This window comes from Borostomias antarcticus (genome assembly GCF_949987555.1).
Source record: "Borostomias antarcticus genome assembly, chromosome: 6".
Taxonomy (NCBI): Eukaryota; Metazoa; Chordata; class Actinopteri; order Stomiiformes; family Stomiidae; genus Borostomias; species Borostomias antarcticus.
The window spans coordinates 19,493,711-19,510,296 of record NC_140239.1 but is presented as its reverse complement, the minus strand read 5'-3'; the positions used below and the strand labels follow the sequence as shown (position 1 = coordinate 19,510,296).

At 49.8% G+C, this 16,586-nt stretch overlaps 2 protein-coding genes across 5 annotated transcripts in view; one reads left to right on the top strand and one right to left on the bottom strand.

Moving 5' to 3' along the window:
* The window catches only part of fzd3a (frizzled class receptor 3a), a gene marked incomplete at both ends in the record, with an annotated part of 15,539 nt that extends 8,162 nt beyond the window's left edge, over positions 1-7,377 (top strand). The window contains 6 exons of one of the 3 annotated variants that reach the window (XM_084439284.1): positions 15-480; positions 705-1,004; positions 1,897-2,148; positions 5,407-5,555; positions 6,109-6,360; positions 7,119-7,377. In XM_084439284.1, the coding sequence (XP_084295410.1) occupies positions 15-480; positions 705-1,004; positions 1,897-2,148; positions 5,407-5,555; positions 6,109-6,360; positions 7,119-7,377 (1,678 nt within the window). Of the gene's footprint in view, positions 1-14; positions 481-704; positions 1,005-1,896; positions 2,149-5,406; positions 5,556-5,949; positions 6,361-7,118 lie in introns of all 3 variants that reach the window. The other 2 variants (XM_084439283.1, XM_084439282.1) reach the window with 2 other exon arrangements.
* A 2,178-nt stretch (positions 7,378-9,555) lies between these two features.
* The window catches only part of cdc42bpab (CDC42 binding protein kinase alpha (DMPK-like) b), a gene marked incomplete at its 5' end in the record, with an annotated part of 60,576 nt that continues 53,545 nt past the window's right edge, over positions 9,556-16,586 (bottom strand). For both annotated transcript variants that reach the window (XM_084439704.1, XM_084439705.1), the window contains 4 exons: positions 9,556-12,084; positions 14,972-15,132; positions 15,661-15,778; positions 16,116-16,233. In XM_084439704.1, the coding sequence (XP_084295830.1) occupies positions 11,953-12,084; positions 14,972-15,132; positions 15,661-15,778; positions 16,116-16,233 (529 nt within the window). In that variant the 3' untranslated portion in view covers positions 9,556-11,952. The remainder of the gene's footprint in view (positions 12,085-14,971; positions 15,133-15,660; positions 15,779-16,115; positions 16,234-16,586) is intronic.

The window sequence follows — 16,586 nt, the reverse complement described above, 5'->3', positions numbered from 1 at the left end:
CCCTCCCCCCCCAGGTTCCCCGACTGTGACGAGTCGTACCCGCGGCCCGTGGACCTCCTCTCCAGCGCCGACAGCACGGCCGACTCTCCCGTCTCGGTCCAGCGCGACTACGGCTTCTGGTGCCCCCGCGAGCTGAAGATCGACCCCGACCTGGGCTACACCTTCCTGGGCGTGCGCGACTGCTCGCCCCCCTGCTCCAACATGTACTTCCAGAGGGAGGAGCTGGCGTTCGCGCGCTACTTCATCGGCGTGGTGTCCATCGTCTGCCTCTCGGCCACACTCTTCACCTTCCTCACCTTCCTCATCGACGTGTCGCGCTTCCGCTACCCGGAGCGGCCCATCATCTTCTACGCCGTCTGCTACATGATGGTGTCGCTGGTCTTCTTCCTGGGCTTCCTTCTGGAGGACCGCGTCTCCTGCAACGCGGCGAGCCCCGGGAGGTTCCGGGCCTCCACCGTCACCCAGGGCTCCCACAACAAGGTAGGAGGTGACACACACACACACACACACACACTGTACGTAGACCAGTCTGGGTGACTGACCGTCAGTATCTCTCAGTGTCTGACAGGCAGTCAGAAAGACATTAGCGAGGTAGCATCTACATAGATTTCTGTTTTTATGAATCACGTTTTACTGAAACGCCGTATTCGTCTCTCGGTGCCTCTTCCTCACCCGTCTTCCCTGTCTGGCCCCTCCCCCTCCAGGTGTGCACGCTGCTGTTCATGGTGCTGTACTTCTTCACCATGGCGGGCAGCGTGTGGTGGGTGGTGCTGACCGTCACCTGGTTCCTGGCCGCCGTGCCCAAGTGGGGCAGTGAGGCCATCGAGAAGAAGGCGCTGTTCTTCCATGCCTGCGCCTGGGGCCTGCCCGGCGCCCTCACCGTCACGCTGCTTGCCATGAACAAGATCGAGGGCGACGCCGTGGCCGGCGTGTGCTTCGTGGGCCTGTATGACATCACGGCGCTGCGCTGGTTCCTGCTGGCCCCGCTGGGGCTCGACGTGCTGGTGAGAGGAGGATTCTGGGACGGCGAGGCTTTCTCTCGGCCTGGCTCCGCCCCCTGAATCGCACCGACCCGGGCGATTCAGGGTCTGGAAGTTAGGGCTGTGCATCTTCACTGATGTCACGATTTGATTAGATTCGATTCCGATTATCCCGTCAACGATTCGATTCGACATCACGATGCATAGCATAGCATGCAGGTATAGGTCTAGCCTACCTACAGTATATTTGCGTTTGAAATTGTTCCACTCTCAAAAACAAAACGGTAGTCTAGCTGCACCTTCTAGCAACTTCTTTGTATTTCCCCCTAAAACAGGACACTTCCTGAATGTGGCAAACATCACAATGAGTCTGAACACAGCAAACAGGTAGCATTCGATTACGATTATCCTGTCAATGATTCCATTCAATTTGATTATCACGTCCGCATCACGTTGCATCTTAGAGACATTTTAATTCAACACCCGTACTGAAACTGCTCTCGTACAGAGTGATTTCTCGCTTGGAATTCCAACCAGAGCCGGGTTTCCCGAACCAGTTAAGAAGCACTTAACTCCAAAGTACTTCTTAACTCCCATACAAAGGGTTGCTTAAGAAGGGTTCCTTAAGAAGGTTCTTTATCCGGAAACGCGGCCCAGGTCAGTTAGCGTCGTTTGAAAACGATTAAACTGCTCAACGTGATTGGTTAGGGGATGAACTAATCGCTGAGAACTCCTTCAGCAACGCCCTTCTCAGAAAACAGCTGCAGCGGTAGCCTGTTCAGACTGAATAATGAAGTGAAATGAAAATGGCAGTTCAGTCCGACTGTCAGGCTAGCTTTCACTATGCTGTCTTGTGGTTTTATGGTTGTAGTATGTCTGTTACGGCCGTGCCTGAGCCAGCTGTCTGTCCCTCCAGGTGGGCGTGGCCCTGCTGCTGGCGGGCATCGCGGCGCTGAACCGCGTACGCATGGAGATCCCGCTGGAGAAGGAGAACCAGGAGAAGCTGGTGAAGTTCATGATCCGCATCGGGGTGTTCTCCGTCCTCTACCTGGTCCCCCTGCTCACTGTCTTGGGCTGCTACCTGTACGAGAACAGCTACCGGCCCGTCTGGGAGACCACCTGGGTCCAGGAGCGCTGCCGGGACTACCACATCCCCTGCCCCTACCAGGTAATACACTGGTCCCAATACTACCGCATCCCCTGCCCCTACCAGGTAATACACTGGTCCCAATACTACCACATCCCCTGCCCCTACCAGGTAATACACTGGTCCCAGTACTACCACATCACCTGCCCCTACCAGGTAATACACTGGTCCTAATACTACCACATCCCCTGCCCCTACCAGGTAATACACTGGTCCCAATACTACCACATCCCCCGCCCCTACCAGGTAATACACTGGTCCCAATACTACCGCATCCCCCCACCCCTACCAGATAATACACTGGTCCCAATATTACCACATCCCCCGTCCCTACCAGGTAATACACTGGTCCCAATACTACCACATCAACTGCCCCTACCAGGTAATACACTGGTCCCAATACTACCGCATCCCCCACCCCTACCAGATAATACACTGGTCCCAATATTACCACACCCCCTGCCCCTACTAGGTAATACACTGGTCCCAATACTACCACATCACCTGCCTCTACCAGGTAATACACTGGTCCCAATACTACCACATCCCCCGCCCCTACCAGGTAATACACTGGTCCCAATACTACCACATCCCCTGCCCCTACCAGGTACACTGATATTGATACTTAGGACACTGATATGTCCTAATATTACATCACACCCTAAAGCCCACACTAAATGGTAAATTGACTGCACTTATATAGCGCTTTTATCCAAAGTGCTTTACAATGACCTCTAATTCACCCATTCACACACACACATATACACACCAATGGCGGCAGTTGCCATGCAAGATGCTAGCCTGCTCACTGGGAGCAATTTGGGGTTCAGTGTCTTGCCCAAGGACACTTCAACATGTGGACAGGAGATCATCTTGAGCCACAGCTGCCACTACATCCCTAGCGGTAGCTCAAATGTTTTGACGTGAAATAACTCGATTCACCTCAGTATTTGACATTGGGGGAAATAAATTCTTTCTTCCTATTCCCAACACACCTGCAGTACTACAGCATGCACACATAAAACACAAATACACACATAAAACACAAACACACACGCTCTGCTCCCAGGCTGGCTTGCTAGCGTAGCTACAGCAGCAGTTGAGAGAGAGCGTTCGCCTCCAGCTATAGAACACACTCTACCGCTGTGTGGAGAAGCTTTTAATAATTCAAACACTCCAGTGCTGCTCACATGAAAGCACCTTCCATTCTTCTCTGCAGGCTGCTGTCCCCCTTAGATGGCACCTGTGTTGTGGTGACACAGATAGATAGCAGGTTCTGGAGCTGCGCAGAGGGACCAGAGTGGGTTTCCTCACCGTTACTCTAGCATCACTCCCTGGGCAGAGTCACACATGAACTCTTGTGTTCTGCCCAGTGCTGGTGCCAGGTGTGTGGATGTTCTGCTCAGTTCTGGTGTGTGTGTGTGTGTGTGTGTGTCGATGTGGATGTGACTAACCTGGGGGTCTTAATCAATGGTAGAAGAAGCATTGGTTGTGAGATCTGGACACATTTTGACCCGCTGCAACAGCTGTGTGTGTGTGTGTGTGTCCGCGTGCGTATGGTGTGTACTGTCTGTACTGTACACCACAGGCAGAGCAGTAGGATAGGATGCATGTAAATGTGCAGTTCTGCTCTTAATCTTAATCTGTCGTGCAAACATTGTTTGTTTGTGTAACCGAGCAGTACAGTAATCCTCTCTCTCCCGCTCTCTCTCTCTCTCTCTCTCTCTCTCCCAGTGTTTCTGTTGTGATTGAGTGGGGTCAGAGAGGTCAACATACACACACCATTATACAGCCAGAGCTACACTCAGCATAGTCCATGTATGGTATAGGAACGGACTTTAGTATGAGGGGAGGAGAGGGGAGGGGAGCAGAGAGCAGAAAAGTGTTTAGTGTGTTCTATGGAACTACTCAAGAGTCCTGCAGTAAACTGATATCTGTATCTATTGATGACTAATCAATATAAACATAATAGAAATTTGCTTACTGTATTTGTTACGTCCTTAATAAATAAGTTGTCAGACGAGAGAATCGAAGGTCCAGGTTTTATTATAGCTTATGCAGAGTTGCCGGTGCAAAACGATCCCAACAACTGAATCTCTTTACCGTTACACAGCTTATAAGCGCTAAGTTTCACATTCCTTATGTCAGAATTAGGAAGGGCAAAAGACAAGACCACTTTCTATTGGACACACAGGGTCTGCTACCATATCAGGAAGACTAGGCCTAGATGGCATAAATCAAGATATTGTGCAATACTACTCATCTTATCCTGCCAATATCCGTTAGTCCATGTGGTCAGTAACACCAAGAATAACCTTTGACCTTTGGAGTCAAAGCACAGAGACATAGATACAGGGAAAACCCACTTCACTATCTACTGTAGATAACATAGACTTTCCCTTGGACAGTTTATCTCTTAGTATCCGAGCAGAGATGCTGTGTGAATACTGTGATTGGTTAGAATTTAATGAGATATTAGGAGATTGTTGGTGTAGTGATTCAGATCTTTTTGTGGATCCACATGCTTATCTCTGTCTCTCTGCCTGAAGCCTTCCTAACCCTCTTGTAATGAGGCCATCATTCCCGCATCAGTGTGTGTGTGTGTGCGTGCGTGCGTGTGTGTGTATGTGCGTGTGTGTGGAGTGTGTGTGTATGTGTGCGTGCATGTGTGTGTGTGTGTGTGTGTGTGTACTGCTGCTGAGGCTGTGTCCTATTCTGTATTGTTGCCATGGTAGAGAGGGGTGTGGTGAGGAGTGTAGGACTCCTGAACCCTTCTGGAGATAACTGGCTGTTTGTGTGTGCGTGCGTGTGTGTGTTTTCTTCAGGGCACACTATTTATTGTACCGGGCAGACACAGGAGAGGGGATTAGAGGACGGATGGAGGGATGGGAAGAGAGAGTGAATGAGGGAAGAGAGAGAGAGAGAGAGAGACAGTCGACTGTGTTGGCGGCAAAGATGTTTATGCCTGCAGCACTAAGCTGCTCAGTCTGCAGTGAACTGATGCATCTGGGAAAGGCATGTGCATACAAACACACGCGCGCACACACACACACACACACACACACACACACACACACACACAAAGAGTATAGCACATTAGTGAAAGACTGAGGTCGGTTGACTCCTACACAGTCCTGCGGACATACAATGGCTCTAGCAGTTTCTTTCCTCTGTGTGTGTGTGTGTGTGTATTGTGGCGGGGTATAGAAGATCTGCAGGCCTCTCTCTAACGCACGCTCTGATCCTCTCCTCCGTGTGTGTGTGTGTGTGTGTCTCCAGGTGGAGCAGACGAGTCGTCCGGACCTGGCGCTGTTCCTTATCAAGTACCTGATGATGCTGGTGGTGGGCATCCCCTCCGTTTTCTGGGTGGGCAGTAAGAAGACCTGCTTCGAGTGGGCCGGCTTCTTCCACGGCAAGCGCCGCAAAGAGTACGTGTTTCTGTCAAACGCGTTCCGCTACCTCGCGCACGTGCGTGCGTCTCGCAAACCTGTCGAGAAGTCGCAAGACGGTAGCTGGACGAACGCTCTCTCGGTGGAAACCTGTTCCTAGAGGAGCACCTCGATGCCGTGGATTCTTTATCTTGAGTTAATTCTCGATAGTCTAATAATGTAAGTTTACCCGGCTCGTTAAGTATAGCTTAGTTAACGAGCTCGTTAGATCGATCCTCCGACAACGAGGGTTCTGTACTGGATACTGGGTCCTGTTTTGTCGTGCCAGAGGGGCGTGTCCAGTGTTAAGGTGCTGTGAAAGTCCTAGTAGTGAAAAGGCTCCTCCCCTCCTCCTCTCGCCCCCTCACCCCCACCCCACCCCTCCCGTACTCAGAAGGTTAACCCCGCCTCTCGCCCTCTGCCCCACCCACTCCTCCCTCCTTTTCCTCCACTCCTCCCTCCCCGCCGCCTTCCCCTTCTCCCTGCCCTCCCTCCTCCGCCTCTCCCTCCCTCCGCTCCCCCCCTCCCTCCCCCCCTCCCCGCCCTGCAGCAGGATGGTGGACGGTAGCCGGCAGGTCCTCCGGGAGCCGCCGGACTTCTCCCAGCTGCTCCTGCGCGACGCCCCCGTGGCCAGGAAGTCCCGGGGCACGTCCACGCAGGGCACGTCCACGCGCGCCTCCTCCACCCACCTGGCGGCGCTGGACGAGCCCCCCAGCGCCAGCACCAGCCGGGCGGGCTCGGCGCGCAGCTCCCGCAGCAAGAACAGCAGCTTCCACGACAGCCTGCGGCGCTCCAGAGACGGCCGGTAGGAGGTGGGGGGGTGACACGTTGGGGGAGGGGTGACAGGGGGGTGACAGGGTGGGTGGGGGGGGAGGGGGGTACAGAGCTGGGAGTGAGTACCGGGGGGAGTAAAGGACCTCGAAGCTTGGCGCTTGGCTGTAGCGGCAAATGATCTTACTTCTTAAGCCGCTTAGGTTGCTGAATAGTGCAATTACTTTAGTCACTTTTGCACTTTTCCCTTAGAATTGGTATCTTCACTTCTTAGCAGGCTAACATTACTCACGAATCCAGGCCAGGCGGAGATGAACGCTGAACGGGTCTTTATTCACAAATCCAGAGAAATCCAAAAAATTTAACAAAAGTGATCCCAGTAATCCTTTATAACAGCAAGCCAATTTAGCATTGGGCTTAAACTACAAAATGCACAATGGACTGCGGTAAAAAGCCTTTTTGTTCTAAACTAGACAGCATCCTTTGTTAACTAAATCCTCAACGTCTTTTTCTACAGAGTGAACAAATATAGAGGATTCTACAACTCTAGCAAGCAACATTTTAGAAAGCAAATTACTGATGAATTGTCCAGCAGAATATATCTACTAAACAACCATATACCAATATTCTTAACCAAAATAATAAACCAAATATTTCAATGATACCTTTATATAAAATCAACTGAACTGTTATTCATAAGACATTGGCTGTTACATTGGCCCTGTATCGACGGCGGTCTGTCCAGGTACAGCCTCTAATCTGTGTCACTAACGGCGAATGCCCCCTCTGCAGGTACACGGCCTGTAGTTTCCGCGGCGTGGAGGAGCGCCCGCCGTACGGCAGCATGCCCCGGCTCAACGACCCGCCGCCCCAGTCACGCCACTGCAGCACGGGCCGCCTGGATGGCCTGTCACGCCATGGCTCCACCCAGCGCCTGGAGACCCCGTCACGCCACGGCAGCGTCAGGGACCTCACCAGCGTCCAGGCCGTCCAGAGCGCCCCTGGCAATGGCATCCACAAGGTCCTAGAGGAGGACGGAGCGATCGCCTGAGCTGGACTGGACCGAGTCAAACTGAAACAGCACTGGTTAGGAGGGAAGCAGGAAGTGATCTCCTGAGGAGTTAGCTAGCTACAGGAAACCGCACACAGGAGCTAAAGTACAGTAAGATGGACGATGAAAATATTATTGAGGAAGACTATACTTGTGGACATAGAACAATCTTTGGAGTCGTTCAGTGTTCAGTCAGCATTGAGAAGGATGCTCATATACTTTGAATGAAGGACGTTGTGCTGAGATCAGCTTTGTGGACTGAAGACTTTGAGGAGTCATTTATCAGGACAACAACACTCAGGGTGGTTGACCAGGGTTACATAAAAGTCGCTCCACTGTGAGTTCTAAAGCACATTCTTCGCAGCAATCCACTACTAAGACTTTCTCTATTCACAGCTCTATTTACCTGTACAAACAGCTAGAGTTCTGTCCAAAACCGCTAGTCTATGACGTCAAGGTACTTCTATTATATTGGTTGTTTTCATTGCACTTGGAATGGATACAGTTGGCAAAGGTGGAAGTGATGAGAGGAACAGGGGAACCATGGTTTCCTGTCTGTCCTGTCTTGGTTTGGCGGCCATTTTGTGTAAGGCTGCATCACAGGAAAGAAGCTGAATTCCAAACTCCAGCTTAGTTTGAGAATAGATAGCCTGTTTCCTGCTCCAACTAGAGTAGATTCAATTCAATTCAAACAACTTTATTAGTCCCACTAGACTTAAAGAAATAGTACTGTCCTCTCCTTTTACAACGTGTATACTTGCGTGTATCGATACATGTTAGCCCTATGTTCTTCTAGTGGCATCATATGTGCATAGATGTAAATTGAAGTTTTCGGTATACATTTGTGAAATTTGTAATAAACTTGTATTGAGAAAAGCTGTGTGAGAGAATGAGTGTTTGTGATGTCAATGTTTGTACCCACTGGTATTGATATCCTGTATGGTGCTCTGCTCTTGCACCCGGCTGATTCACACCAGCTACCTTTCTACAGTGTTTATATTCAGACAATCACGCACTACGGACACCCAGGGGGATCTGTGTTTGTAACAGCGCTCCGCTTTATTGAAATACATGGGAGTCAGGTTAATATAATGAGTTCTCCACCAGTTTCATACTTTATTTAGTTTGACCTTACACCTTAAATATTTCTGTGCAAAAAAGAATCTACATCGCCTGTAGTGGGATATCCTCAGGTAAAACTCCCAAACCGTTCAAATATGAGCAAGTCAAATAAAACGACAAACCAGGAAAAAAAAGATTACATCTATAACATGCAAAACTGTACAAATTATTACAAAGCAATCCTAGAAAAAAACCAAAAAAAAACGTAATATGATATGAAAAGAGCAAAATAACATAGAAGGTACTTTAGACAGGACCGACTGAAATGCAAAGGCGTTTTGATTCGTTCAAATGGTTAACATGGTTACCACTGTTTCCTTAGCTTCCGACTACCCTCCAATTAACCTCTGACCTCTCACCCTTCACCCCCAGCTCAGATAAAACCCCCCATAAATGGAAAAAAAACCCCACCCGTCTGAATCCCCAGTCCTCTTGTCAGCCTCCCCCTGTAAGTGAATCCACCCTGTCGCCTCGTCCTAACTACACTACACCCCCCTACATCCACCCCGTCACGCTCATCTTCATAGGATGAAAATGTTCATTGGTTCCGACATTCCTGAGTTTTTTTTTTCCAAAAGTGGGATTTCAGAGCTTTAACTGTGTGGTGAAAGCCAACTGAAAGACTTGACTATTAACATCTTCCTCTTTCTCAGCTAGTCCATTCTATAGAGAAGCTCCAGCAGACACACTGGCGTAAGAGGACTTTCCATGAGAGGTGTTTAAGTTCAGACAGTTTGAGTAAAACAAGGTTATCCACATCCACACTGTTGCACTCTCTAAAAATCCCACTCTCTAACCCAGCATATGGAATTCTATAGAATTTGGAATGAGTATTCTAGAGATGGATATAGCTGTATTTCACAGGGAATAGAATCGCAGAACAGGTTTACATTTCATGAAACTAGTAGCTTTTTAGGTGGACCATGGAAGGAATGAAAGCAGAATTTGTTCCAATTTTAATTAGTTTTTGTCTTTTCTGTTTAAACTTCAGAATCACACGAGAATCACTAAAAAAAAAAAAAAACCCCTGCTGCGATGACAAAGGACTTGGTACACTTCAACCCAAACCGCACACCTTAAGACAGAAGGTCCCTTTGAGCAGTGCTGTATACACACATATTCTGTGACATAAAAAAACAATTTCCTCATCAGAATGAATACATGTATTTCCGTAAGAGAGTGTAAGAGCGGTGTCCCTTCCCCATCTCCCGAGGGAGAAGAGCAAGCTGATGTAGGCACAACCCCAAAAAGCTATAAAAAAAGAAAGAAAGAATGAAAGAAAATGAACTGTGCCCGCACATTAATACATGTTTAGACTGTGCTGTGGTCGCATCCAGATAACTGCATTGTCAGGCAGACAGTAAAATACATAACTTAACCACCATAACAACTTAAGTGGAGCAGGAGAGTTTTAATGTTGACAGCAGGGTGATCTTTAATATAGGAAGTGCCCACCTCATCCAATAGCATTTCTTTTCTTTTTTTCCTTTTTTATTTTTTACATTCTTTACTCATTTGACCCCTCCCCCAATACTATCCTAGTGCTCTCTGGGTAACGTAGTCAACAACTCGTACAATTTTAGTGTCTCTTTTTTGTTTATTCTAACCTATCATCACAACATTCTTCAAAATAAGCAAGGCTGTCAGAAAAAAAAGTATCAAGACTGACCAAGTCATTCTTTCTTTTTGGTTATAACAAGCTTTTCCTAAAATCTCTCTCCAAAGTGAAAAGGACAAACCTAGGGAACCACAGAGAGATTGAAAACACCCCCAGAGTCTCATCCGGGTTAACAATCAGAGGTACTGTCAGACTAAGCCCAGTGGTACAAAGAAAAGGCAGTCACTTCCAAACGCCTCTTGGAGACTGTGTCTGTGTGGGTGTGTACAGTATACGTGTGTGCTGTGTATGTGTGATTGCATGTATACATGTGTGATCATGTATGTGTGATGGGGCTATCGCTTCAAATAAATGCACATATTCACTCAACATCATGGGCTCTGATTGGCCCATATATATATATATATATATATATGAGTTTCCTCAAGTGAAAATTAAAATGGAAAAGTAACACATACATAAGATAGAAAACAATCTAAAAGCAATCATAAAAAGAACTTGAAAGTGGTTTAAAATGGCTTTCGTGTGAATATACCCCAAATCATTCTCAAAAAAAAAATATAAAGAGCAACGAGGATCTCCTCCCATGTATTTCTCTATAGTACTTTCCTTATCATATATTATTCTCTACTTTTAACCTATGTACATTATTGTGATGGGAAACAGCTCGGCGATTGTGTTGGTGGGTTGGTCTATGCCGTACTGTGTGGAACGTTCTAGGCTACATGGACAGATGGTCCCAGGTGGCTGGGTGATGACGTCACTGGCCAGTGAGGAATAGCATAGGGGAGCCGTGATGCCATCACAGAACGGCGCGCTGCTTCTAACCGACGTTTCTTAAGCTTCTGGAGAACGTGAAGCCGGTTAAGGTCTCCTAGTTTATTAATCCAAGCCCCACCCTGTTTTAGCGCTGCTTTGTAGCTTTTTGCTGATGGTACAAACAAATTAAAATCACTGCACATATCACTTTCATGAGCAAAATAAAAAATAAACATCATTGCTTTCTTTTTTTCTCTCGAAAATTCTATTTGTGAGCCTCATAAAATTGTTTCCCCGCACTTTCAACAGCTGCTGAATACCATCCAGAACGGCGCGCGGACAGAGTTGAGAGAAAAGCCCACTCTTTCACCTCCCGCTGCGAAAGCACCGTGCGCTCCGGTGCTAAGATTGATAAATAAATAAAAGGTTGTCCCCCTAACTCAAAGGGTTCTATGTACAAATCATCTATCTGATAACAATCCTCTTCCGTTGGTTGCGTCTTGAGGCCTGAGTGTCTTTAGGTGAGGCGCCAATCATCTGAAATACTCAACTGGGGCTGCGAGTGCTGTGATCAAAGTACTGTCAGGGTCGCTCAGCTTCCGTATTGTGTTTATCAGCTACTGAGAGTAGGGGCTTAGTGGGTAGATATTCATTCCTATGGCCTATTGTATGGCCTCCCTAGTAAACACACACACACGCACACGCTAGCACACACTCTCTCACACGATAACGCACACACACACCCACACATGCATGTACACTTGCCCACACATTTGCTAACATCAGACAGCCTCTACCCAATTTTTCTTTTCAATCTTGTTCAGGAGAAACACACACACACACACACACTCACTTCCTTTCCCCACGTTGGTGTGGACATATTAGGCCCAGAATGGAACTTTGGGGGCGGGAGGGGTTATTAGGAGGCAAATGGGTGGAGTCAAGGGTTAGGGGGCGGGACCTGTGACAGCAGGTGCAGTTCTGTGGGCAGGGCAGGGGATAGGCTGAGCCCTGGGATGGGGCGGGCCCAGGATGGCTGTGGAGGTCAGGGGTTGGAGTCCTGTGCTGTCGGTCACTCATGTGTCCCAGGCCATGCGGTCTGTGCTCTCCAGGGACAGCGACTTGGTCTTGTGGGGGGAGGCGGGGCTGGGGGGGCTGCTGAAGGTCGAGCTGTTGGACGCCGTGGAGTGGCGGGGTGAGTCTGAGTCCTGGAGAGAGAGAGAGAGAGAGAGAATAACAGAGATAGACAGAAGAGAGACCGTGTTAGACAGAGACATGGGGGGAAGGAGTGATGGAGAGAGGGCGTTCAGGTCTCTGCCAGAACCACGCTACAGAGCCCGGCCACCTCCGGTTGGCGTGGAACGGGAGAGAGCTGCAAAAATGGCCGCGCTGTGCCGTCAAATGCTTGTGACGTTTAGTTGGTAACGTTATTTGAAAACGCTTTCTCCCGTTTTGCACCACCTGAACTTGACCTGGCTCTCCAACGGACTAGAACGGACCAATCAGAACTGTTCCCTGGGTAGCCACTGTAGGGGCAACCGTGTGTGTGTGTGTTTTCCCTTCCAGCCAACACTACAACTGTGATGTGCTATGTGACTGCCGACGGGGACACAAACCACACGTCGCAAATCACGGCTGCCATGGCGACATAGGCCCGATGTTCCGCCGCCGCATTTCACATCGTCGGCCAATGAGCAGATCGATTGGCCGTAAGTAACTGGCTGTGAAGCAAGAAAACGCACACGCGCGTCTAGACTCCTGGCTACACAGCAGAGTGAACGGGCCTTGTGTTGGGGGCGGCTCCAGCCGAGCATTAACACTCTAATAATCATCGGCCCGTTGCCGTCTACCGTCTGGATCACGACTGAATGAAGCAGCTGTGTTGATGCTGGGCTGGAACAGAAACCTCCACACACAGCCCTGACGCAGTGCAGGCTCACTGGTCCCACTCCACGGAGGGTGGTTTTGGGGATAAGCCTCGCCATTCGTTTATCACTGCCCAATCAGTGGCGCCGATTCATGCGGTCGGCCAATCCGGACTACGTGAAGCAACGACAACCTAGCAACCGCTCCGCCGAAGACGATTGTGATTGGTTCGAAGAAATACAGTGCCACACCCAGTCCCCGAAGGGTAATGAGTCCAGCCAGACCTTTCTCCAGCGCTGGCACAGCTTAACAAAGTGTGGAGATCTGAGAGAGGTCTGGCTATGGGAGACTACAGACACAGTAGAAGACCTCCCTAAGAACAGCTCTGAGAAGACCTGCTTCAGACCCACAGGTCTGTGGATGTCCCCCCCCCCCATGTCTGCAGAGAGGAAGAGGAAGGTGACGAGGAGGAAGAGGATGAGCTTCTTCTGTGCGTCAGGGCCAGGGTCGTGTTCAATCCAGACTATTCAGGTAACTGCGTTGTCAGGCAGACAGTAACAGTATTCAAAATCCCACGTCCAGAATTAAAAAAAATGATTAGGGTTAGTTAATTTAAGACATAATAAAAAGCTGATCTCTGAATTGTTGAACTTTTTGAATGATAACACTGAGACTCGATTGGCCACCTGAGTTCCACTGGAGACAGAACAGACCCCGACCCTGCTTCACATGCATGTTTCTCACAGACGAACCACACGGCTTCCATCTTTACTGGATTCTATTCGTTTCTACTAAGTCAATTCTACAATATTAGCATGGTTCTGGGAACTGCAACTGTGAGTCCAGAGACACCAGGCACTGGGGAGGCCTAGTGTTATCTCTACTGTATCCAGGCTAGGTCTCTACTGTATGTCATAACTGCACATTGATAAAACTGTTATATTTGTTAGTCCCCATATTGACTTGAACTCAATACGCTTACACTGTGTATTTACAGGAATGTATCTGACCCATACTATGTTTGTTCATCAGAAACATGGGAGTCCACCAGAGGGCAGTATGGAGGCAGAGCAAGTCATGCTGGGCAGAGGTGAGTCAGAGTAGCACCGTTCCAACAAAACAAAACAAAGGAAATGAAGAGAAACACCGCAGGGGGGAGGCAGGCCAGGGGTGGGCGGAGTGGGGGGTGACTGTGACTGAGCAACAGGCCTCCCACATGTAGGGGGCAGTGCGACTGACGGTGAGAAGCCATCAAGTGCTGCTGATGTCGCCGAGGTTGAAATGGTGCACGGGGAGGGGGGGGTGGGGGGGTGATGGTGGCGTTGGGGGCAAAGCTTCACAACTGTGTGTGAGTGTGTGTGTGTGTTGACATTACCTTCATCTTACTAAGCAGGGTCCTTAAAGCCCTTTTCAGATCGGGCGTCTTCTCCGATGGCGAGACAGCCTGCCACTGGAGAGGAAAGTTCAGACTCAGCCCAGAGATCACATGCTGGGGGGGGGGAGGGGGTGGTACTCTGAAGGGGGGTGAGGGGTGAAGTCAACCCTAGGCACCGATCTAGGATCAGCTTATTGACCACCACACCTAACCTTGGGTGACAGGAGAAGTCTCTCAAACTGAGCCCAGATCAGCATCTACGGGGGGAGTTAAGGAACAGCCAGGCCAGCAGGGGGAGCCAGAGGCCACAGGAGGATGGCTGAATGTTTGAAGTAGAAGATGGCCTAAAGCACAGATCTGGAGTCAGTTTAACCCCAACCTTCTCATCTGAGGGATGGACACGGCATCAGATCTTTAATCTATGGGGTCAGGGGTCGGGGGTTCAGGAGCCGGTTGAGTTTATGCGGGTAGGAAAGAGGGGGCGGGCTGAGGTGGGACGAAGCCGCGGCGTGTGAAACACAGTCGATTTCACCAACCAATGGGATGAGGGTGAGGGCGGGGACATGGGGGGGGGTGGGTGGAGTTATGGCCAACACACTGATATCAGTCTACTTTATGTCATTCCATCCTACGTTACAGGGGACGTTCAGGCTGGTGTTCAGATGATTTATGGCCCCTAACAGGCTACTCCGGGTACAGATAAAACCAGGAGAGGCCCCTGGCAAGGCTGGCCCCTATCAGGTACAGCAGTTAAAGAGAAGACCCTCAAGTCTGTGTTAGTCAGTACAGAAGCTCTGTTAGGAGTTTTAGTAGCCTGACACCGGATCACACTTCAAGGCAGCGCCGTGACTGACCTCTCTGTCGAACTGGGAGAGGGGCGCGTCGCTGCACATGTCCATGCCCCCCCCTGAAGACAGGGAGCTCTCGGAGGGGGAGGTCATGGTCTGGCGCTTGGAGCTGTAGCTGCCTCCGGACAGCTCCCGACGCAGTGCGCTCCCGTTCTGAGACGACGAGCCTGGAGGGGGGGGGGGACATTTTCAGGATGATCATGAAGGAAGATTGACAGAGAAGGGAGGAGGAAGAGACAGTGGAGGAAGGTCATGACATGAGAGAGAGAGAGAAAGAGAAAGAGAGAGAGGAAGAGAGAGAGGAAGAGAGAGAGAAAGAGAGAGAGGAAGAGAGAGAGGAAGAGAGAGAGGAAGAGAGAGAGAAAGAGAGAGGAAGAGAGAGAAAGAGAGAGAGGAAGAGAGAGAGAAAGAGAGAGAGGAAGAGAGAGAGGAAGAGAGAGAGAAAGAGAGAGGAAGAGAGAGAGGAAGATAGAGGAAGAGAGAGAGGAAGAGAGAGAGGAAGAGAGAAAGGGAGAGACAGAGAGAGGAGGAAAAGAGGGAGAGACAGAGAGAGGGGAAAAAGAGGGAGATAGAGAGAGCATAACGCAGAACACAATGGCATTCTAGCATTTACTGTTCTTTCAGTGACGTCACGAACATCTACAGAACGTTCATCCGGGCGTCTTTGTTGTGGCGGTCTGGGAGGCGGTACTCACGTATGCCCAGCCCACTGCTGGCGCTCATGGACCTGCCCGGCTCCGCCCGGTTCTTGGTGATGGAGGGGATGCTGACGGAACCGCTGAACCCGGCGTGACTCTCCTGAACACGGACGTTCTGCGTTAGAACGCAAACACAAGCATGCAGGCAGGCACGCACGCACGCACGCACACACACACACACACACACACACACACACACACACACACACACACACACACACACACAGGAAGGTGGGCGGATGAGGACAGGGGCAGACACACAGATGAGAAGATGAGAACGCACACATGACACACACACAGATGCACTCCAAAAACATGAGCATGAAAGTAAGACATGGGAAGCTGACAGATGAATGTGCATGAATGAACGAATGACGCAACAAACGTAGATGACCGCACGCGCAGTGATGGACACAGACGAGCAGAGGCGGCCGGGCGCCCAGCCAGCTCACCATGGGCAGGTCTTTGAGGATCTGGATGCCGTCTCCAGGACCCATGTGGGCCACGTGGTTGAAGTTGGTGGGGTTGGAGATCAGCTTGTTCCTCATCTCTGGGTCTCTCAGCATCTCTCTGCATAGGACACACACGCACGCACGCACGCACGCACGCACACACACACGCACACACACACACACACACATTTGAATAACCTCACTGTGAGTACACAGTGGCCGTGGCCGAATACCCATACTAAGTCCTTAGTACAAACTAACTAACTAACTACTACGTACTACTACTAAGGACTGGAGAAATCTTGTATACTGTAAATCCCCGAACAATACTACTTTCTCCCCCAAAATCCAATAGGCCTATGCATCCACAGTAATCTCCGCTCCCGAGAGCCACAAATCAATTTCCCAAACTGAATAAATACCACACATATAAACACAAAACTGCCTGGCTAGCTCAATATTGTTGTATTC